The sequence below is a fragment of the Nematolebias whitei genome, chromosome 16 (assembly GCF_014905685.2).
Source record: "Nematolebias whitei isolate Nwh7 chromosome 16, NemWhi1, whole genome shotgun sequence".
Taxonomy (NCBI): Eukaryota; Metazoa; Chordata; class Actinopteri; order Cyprinodontiformes; family Rivulidae; genus Nematolebias; species Nematolebias whitei.
The window spans coordinates 2,018,778-2,026,237 of NC_056513.1; the positions used below are offsets into that span (position 1 = coordinate 2,018,778).

At 44.0% G+C, this 7,460-nt stretch overlaps 1 protein-coding gene across 1 annotated transcript; it reads left to right on the forward strand.

Moving 5' to 3' along the window:
• Positions 1-238: 238 nt before the first annotated feature.
• anp32b (acidic (leucine-rich) nuclear phosphoprotein 32 family, member B) lies at positions 239-7,454 on the forward strand. Its single transcript, XM_037690042.1, has 7 exons — positions 239-458; positions 2,881-3,030; positions 3,103-3,225; positions 3,550-3,736; positions 3,955-4,067; positions 4,140-4,194; positions 7,345-7,454. The coding sequence occupies exons 1-7, from the start codon at positions 405-407 to the stop codon at positions 7,422-7,424; spliced, it is 762 nt and encodes a 253-aa protein (XP_037545970.1). The 5' UTR covers positions 239-404; the 3' UTR covers positions 7,425-7,454.
• Positions 7,455-7,460: the final 6 nt, after the last annotated feature.

A 7,460-nucleotide genomic window follows, 5' to 3' on the forward strand; every position in this document is an offset into this window, starting at 1 on the left:
GGCAGGGGGCGCTGTGGAGCAGACGCGGCTCCTTCAGTGCGCCTCTCTAACGACAGGGGGCGCTGTAAAGCAGACGCGGCTCCTTCAGTGCGCCTCTCTAACGGCAGGGGGCGCTGTGGAGCAGACGCGGCTCCTTCAGTGCGCCTCTGTGGCGGCAGGGGGCGCTGTGGAGCAGACGCGGCTCCTTCAGTGCGCCTCTGTGGCGGCAGGGGGCGCTGTGGAGCACATATTTAGTTTCAGTCCCGTTTCCCTCCATGGTTTCCCCTCTCTCCTACTAACTTAGCGTTCGGCTCATCACACAGCCCCGTGTTCTCTCTCTATCAGGGCATCTCTGCCTTTGAAGTGAAGCAAAAAAATAATAATAATCCAAGAGAGAACAAAGTTTGAACTTTCTCAGCGGGAAGATGGAAATGAAGAAGAGGATCCACTTGGAGCTACGAAACAGGACACCGTCTGATGTGAGTCGTGCTTTTTTAAAAACCAAGCACTTTTTCCTCCTGCTCTGCTGGAGCTCTGCGGAGCTGATGGTGACCACATGGGTCTTGTTTATTTTTCTCTTACATGTTGTTTCTTTGTATCGGAGTGTAAAACAACCAGCAGCACGAGCTTAATCCTCGTGGATTGGGCGTATAGTAGGGGGCGACGAGCTACAGTCAACGGTTACTCTCAAACGGCGGGTCCCCCCCGGCCAGCTCTGGGACATTATCCCCGCTTTAACCGTTTCTGTCGCCGCACTCACGGTTCAGCTCGGCCGAACTTTACCTCTGGAACAGCGGGTCTCAGCCGCCGCGCTGGGCTCGCACGGCGCAGTCCTCTCGGAAGCCATGTTTGCTGCTAGCACAACTGCTACAACCACAGCGCTTTAATCAAATGCACAGAAAAGCTTCAGGGGTTAAATTTGACTTTAATCAACGAGTCAGAATTAGTATATTACAACGCTTCTGTGGAGTATTTAATAAAGTTACAATCAAACGAGGTAAAGCATCAGCGAAATAAAAAAAAAATCTACAGTTGCTGTTATTCTAACCTTAGCTTGACAGTAGAAACAGTTGTACAAAATAAGTAACCGCTACAGCGTTTGTTTGTTTTTTAAAGATACGTTTTGACTAGTAATGCCAAAGTTATTAAATAGTACAAGCTTGTTTGATTACTCAACCGCTGCGCTTCCTTTTTGTTAGTGCAGGTGTAAAATCACACGTTTTTTAAATGAAGTCTGGTGCTGCCGACGAGCAGCAACAGCCAGCTAGCTTGTTCAGTTGGTTCCCGCCATATTACCCCTTTCCTGAGCGATCAAAGACAACCCGATTTATCCAGTTTCAGGCTTGAACCGGAGCCTTTCTGCGCTCCACAGTGTTTCTGTGGCCACACTGGTCATTTGACATGGACCGAGTCGGATGTAGCGGTCAGCGGCTGCATCTGACCGAGCCAGCCCGTCTGGGTGACACGGAGGTCCGGTGCGCCACGCTTCGTACGTGGGCAGCAAAAAAAGACGAGTTTCCACTCAAGTCGGGCACGAGTTAAAAACATAATTTTCACATCGAAACACACATTTGGTAACGTTCAAGTAGCTGCAATTGCTCATTGTCAACATGACTTTCCGCCATGATCGTGCTCAGCGAGCTGCAAACTGTAGCTGTAGGATTCGCCATGTTGTTTCGTCTTTGAAGCCATGGGAGAAAGAGACCGTCTCCATCTTTGTTTTTTTTTTTTTAACTAAATTTCCGTTCTCTCTTCGCAACTTCGACACGAAAGCGAGTCTTTAACAGTCTGGCATTTTCGCCCAGGAATACTCCATTTCCCCCGTGGTGGCAGCTTGTTTATGGAGAAAAATAAAAGCTTTTCTTCTCCTTTCCGCCGGTGTAATGGCGGGCAGGCGGAGCGCTCGAGCTTCTGCTGCACGAGCGCGTTTCAAAAAGAGCTATGCTAGCTGTTAGCCAGCTAGCTCCAGAAATCATCGCACGAGCGCGTTTAAAAGAGGCTATGCTAGCAGCTAGCTCCAGAAGTCATCGCATTTGTTATTGGTGACTGTCAGCAGGCCGCAGAAACTGCTGCTCGTTTTCACGGGACGTTTTAAAGAAGATGCAGTGTCACAAAGTGCTTTCACAACAGGAGCCGCAGTCTATTTGAGTGTTTTACTTGAGTAATGAAGATTTTCGATGAATAACTTTCGCGAGGCTTTGTTCAGTTATTGCGCAACCAGCCTGAATTCCGCCTTCAGACTTGTTTCATGTCATTTAAAGCAACACAGTAAAAGCTCTTTAAATGTGTATTACAGGTGAACAATAACGTTTTAAACTAAACTTACTAGTTTAGTTCAAAACTTTCGTGATTTATTTCACGTTAACAATATCCCTATGAACATTTTTTTTACATTTATGTGTAAAAATTCTAATAAAAATGTTGCAAACATTTTCAAAAATGAACATTAAGTCTGGATCAATATGTTTTAGCTTTGACTCAATAAAAATCTGTTTATGCCTGCTTGTTTAAAACCAAAGAAGTAAATCCTGACTTGATTTTTTTGTATTATTTTAATATACATGAACTAAATATAAATATTCTTGAGTTTTGATGTTTTTCAAAGTTGTCTTTGCATTATTATAAGGAGATTTCATAACTAAGACTAAACACTTCTCAGTTATTTCAAAGTAACTAGAGCATTTTGCATAAAACTTTAAATACATGCATTATTTGTTAAAGTGGATTCAAACTGAATTGGCGCTTTCAAAATGTTGTCATGTTTGAATCGTTTTTAAAGTGAATTAATACTTTCAGTGTGTCTAAAAAGAACTGAACATTTTAAATGTTTTAGATTTGTTGTGTTGATACTCAAAGAATCGAATGTTGCGTTTTCTTGATGTTCTATTTTTTAACTTTTAGGTACAGGAACTTGTCCTTGATAATTGCCGATCACTTGAAGGGAAAATTGAAGGCCTCACCGCTGAGTTCGTCAACCTGGAATTTCTCAGTTTGATAAACGTTGGCTTAATGTCTGTGTCCAATCTACCTAAACTAGGAAAACTGAAAAAGGTAGGACTGGTTGCTCATGTTTCCATACAGATGTTGGGTGTGAGTTGGCTGCAATAACCTCGTCTCTTTCAGCTGGAACTGAGTGACAACAGAATCAGTGGCGGCCTTGATGCTTTAGCAGAGAAACTCCCAAGCCTCACACATCTAAACCTGAGTGGCAACAAATTGAAAGACATCAGCACATTGGAACCGTTGGTATGTATCCACATGTTGAAGCACAACAAAACTGCTAAATCTTATTTTTGTCCTCATCAGTGCAGCCGTTCTTATGGTTTTTCATTTATATGAACAGCGTAGGATCATCTGCTCCAGAGCAATCACTTCTCTGAGCTCATGTCACAGACATTTCAGAACTTGATGTGTTGTCTTACAAATAAAGAAACATCAAGTAGGTAGTTCAGTAAATGATAGAGGTGCAACAGAATTAGGTGGCGGAGCTGAAAGAACATCTCGTCCTCTTAAATACGTTGATGGTTCTGAGTTCAGTAGCAAACTCTCCTCTCTGCGTTTGATCGACAGAAAAAGCTGGCCAACCTGAAGAGTTTGGATCTGTTCAACTGTGAAGTAACAAATCTGAACGACTACAGAGAGAGCGTCTTCAAGCTGCTGCCCCAGCTCACATACCTGGATGGTTACGACATGGAGGACATGGAAGCCTCCGACTCTGACGGAGAGGTGGAAGATGGCGTGGACGAGGAAGATGAAGGTGAGGGGTGCAGCAGGTCTTCCAGGACAGGAAATGTTCAAGTTCCTGAGCGTGTTATTTGTCGTAGTTCTTTCTTAAAGGAGAATGAACAGATGTTTCCATAATCAAAGACAGATGTTCACTTTTTACAGGTAGTTTTCTCAATATTACCTACAAATGAATACAATTAACAGATGGCTGCTGCTCTTGGTCTTTGTCATTTTATTTTGCACATGTAGAGGAGGAAGATGAAGATGGAGAGGAAGAAGACTTTGATGAGGATGAGGACGACGAGGAAGATGAAGAGGAAGTAGGCGAGGAGGATGACGAGGAAGTCAGTGGTGAAGATGAGGTAAATTTAAAAAAATTGTAGAAAGTTTCACTACTTTTATTTGTTTGTTTATTTATTTATTTATTTCCTAAGGAGGAAGAATTTGGCCATGAAGGAGAAGTGGAAGATGAGGATGAAGATGAAGAGGGTATGCAGCTTCTTTAAGATACCATCATTCACACTTTTTTTTGGGGGGGGGTGGCACAGGGGAAACACTGCAGTGTAACGTGGATCAGCACAAACAGTACGGCATATTTTGTGCATGTTGGGGAGGAGAGGAGGGTGTTCTTAAATAATTATTTTGGTTCAGACTACTTTTACGTTTTCACTACTGCGTATGTGGGTTTACATAGAAAACACTGAAATACAGACGCCCGGGTGGCAAGAACGTCCTCACTAACAAAACATCAAATCACAAATCACGACATTCTATATTTTGCTTACAGTTGTTGAAATCTGAAGACTTCAGTTCACTGTTGCCAAATGTGCAATAATCATTTATGTTTTTAGTTTTAGGGTCTGTATTACAGCCCGACTGATATATCAATATTTTAGGTTGATTATAGACGTTTGGGGTCTTATCGGTATCTGACAATTGTCCCATTATCCACCAATATAAGCACTTCTAACTTTCACCCCTAAAATCCTGGAACCATTGTAATTGTACAACGTATCCAGCAGAGGGCGCATGAAGACCACTTTCAAGTTGTGGCCATTCACTCAAGTTGCACTTCGACCATCACAGCCGAAGCAGGGAGCAATACTGTAGTGTGTTTTGTTGAACAGAGAATGGAAAGTTTATTTTAACTGAAATGGAAAATTAAAAAAATCAACAGTACTAATCTAAAAAAGTTAAATCTGGTCTTCTGGACATTCAAAAAAACAAAAAAATTGTAGAAACGTTTCGTCTTTCATCCGAAAGATTTCCTCAGAAACAAAACATTTCTACAATTTTTTTTTTTTTTGAATGTCCAGAGGACCAGATTTAACTTTTTTAAAATTTTCTACCTGGATTATTGAGCATGCATCAGGATATCAACCATAATAAATTCTCTTCAGTTCTCCAACCCGCTTGTCATTAGCTATGTGCCTCTCAGGTTAGCAAGCTAACATTTAGCATAGGCTATTGTCTTGTAAAACTTCATCCTTAACAATAAATCTTAATGCAGAGGTAAAATATATCAGTGTTAGTAACATTATCTTTATCGTCCTCAATAAAATGCATTGTTTGTCTGAAATCTTTACTTTTCTACAAAGAAAACGATGAACTGCTGCGTTCAATAATAATTAGACCGTCACCGTACGTGAAGGACTGTTTAAACAATCAACAAGAAGGGCGTTTCATTGTTTGATTTATATTTTTGTAACACGCTTGATAATTTTATGGTGACTAGTGGAGGATAGAAAATGTGAATGCACGTTAGGAAGACTGTTTTTATTTCCAGTTTATGCTCTGCTTACAGCTGCACGTGTAAATCTACTGTGGGACCACGTATAGTGTGGATCTGATTAGCTTAGCTTCATGGTTGCTAAATAAACAAGCCGCTCCTCTCGCTGTTCACTAAGATTCTCGGGGGGGGGACAAAGATAAAAAAATGTCAGCCATCATGTCGGTTATCGGCATTCGCCTCCCCAGCCCAATATCGTATCAGTTATAGCCAAAATTTCCGTACTGGTCTAGCTCCAGTCTTTATGATGTACAATCAGTTATTTAAGAAAACCAAAAACACAGTTTGAGGCCTTTCTGTGCACAATATAACTTATATTTATTTATGTGGACATCCACACATCAGAGAGTCTGATCCGATTAGCAGGACCATATTCCAGCCGGGTGCAGGACACCGTGGGCAGTGGCCGAAGGCGGGGGACCTTGGTGCTCTGGCCCTGGTTTACCAAAGCTGCTCTTGGGACAGAGGATGTGACCCCTCTGGTGGGGGAGGAGCCTGAGCTTGTGCATGAGGTTGAGAGGTCTAGTCTAGATCTAGTTGGGCTCACCTCGACACACAGCATGGGCTCTGGAACCGATCTCCTTGAAAGGGGCTGGACCTTATTCCACTCTGGAGCTGCCCGTGGTGAGACGTTGAGCTCGTGTGGGTCTACTTGTAGCCCCCCCGACTTGGTGCCTGTGTGTTGGTGTTTTCTCGGAGGATGAGAGGGTGGCTTCCCTGCACCTTCGGGTGGGGGGACGGGCTCTGACTCATTGTCCTACACGCCAAACAGCAGTTCAGAGTATCCGGCCTTCTTGGAGTCCTTAGGGGGGGGGGGGGACTGGAAGGTGTTCCAGCTGGGGACTCCTTTATTCTGGTGGGGGACTTCAATGCCCACGTGGGTAACGACAGTGTGACCTTCAGGGCGTGACTGGGAGGAACGGCCTCAGACCTGAACCCGAGCGTGTTCTGTTGTTGGACTTCTGTCTGGTCACAGTTTGTCCATGAGACACCATGTTGGAACATCAGGGTGTCCATCAGTGCTCCTGGCACCAGGACGTCCTACGTCTTAGATCGATGATCGACTTCATAGTCGTGTCATCTGATCTGTGGCCGTTTGTTTTGGACACTCGGGTGAAGAGAGGAGCTATCAGCTGATCACCACCTGTAGTGGGTTGGGTCAGATGGAGGGAGAAGATGCTGGACAGACCCGGTAGACCCAAACACGTAGTGAGGGTTTCCTGGGAACGCCCGTCAGAAGAACCCGTCAGAGAGATCTTCAACTTGCACCTCCGGGAGAGCTTGAACTGCATCCCAGCTGAGGTGGAGGACATGGAGTCTGAGTGGACCAAGTTCCACGCCTCGCTTGTTGAGGTAGCTGCTTTGAGCTGCGGGCACGAGTTTGTTGGTGCTTCTCGCCGTGGTCGTCCTCGAACTCTGTGGTGGACACCCCCGGGTTAGGGAGGCTGTTGTCTGGAGTTTTTGTTGTCTAAATAAATCTGCTGACTTCAGGGAAGAAAGTTCTGTCGCCACAGCGGATGTCCATCATCTCTTCTGAGCGTGAAAGTTTTAGATTTCCTGTGACAGAACGAGAACTGTAGAGACTCAATGACAGTTGTCGGTTCAGGAACTGGAATCGATGATGGAAAATTGATTGATTGGAAATTGGAAAATTGATTTGAAATGGTTTCAACTGCTTGTTGCAAAGCACAGGTGTGTTTTAACTTCAATGGACAACAGTTGTATTTAATGCAAACTGCTGTTTGTGTTTGCTGATCAATATTTCCCATTTTCTTCAAAGTGGAGGGTTTTTCTCCCTCCCCCCCCCCCCCACACACACACCCCAACACTCATCTCCTCTTTGTTCACAGAAGCAGAAACCAAGAAAGGTGAGAAGAGAAAGCGAGACCCAGAAGATGACGAGGATGACGACGATGAAGATGACGATTGAAAGCAAAACTTATGAGCCTGCCGAGTTGCCCTCTTT

What these genes read in the sequence shown, in the direction of transcription:
- anp32b (XM_037690042.1), top strand. Translation starts at nt 405, where the DNA reads ATGGAAATGAAGAAGAGGATCCACTTGGAGCTACGAAACAGGACACCG. An exon ending in AACTAGGAAAACTGAAAAAG is followed by an intron (nt 3,031 to 3,102) that starts GTAGGACTGGTT and finishes CGTCTCTTTCAG; the next exon opens with CTGGAACTGAGTGACAACAG. An exon ending in TGAGGATGAAGATGAAGAGG is followed by an intron (nt 4,195 to 7,344) that starts GTATGCAGCTTC and finishes CTTTGTTCACAG; the next exon opens with AAGCAGAAACCAAGAAAGGT.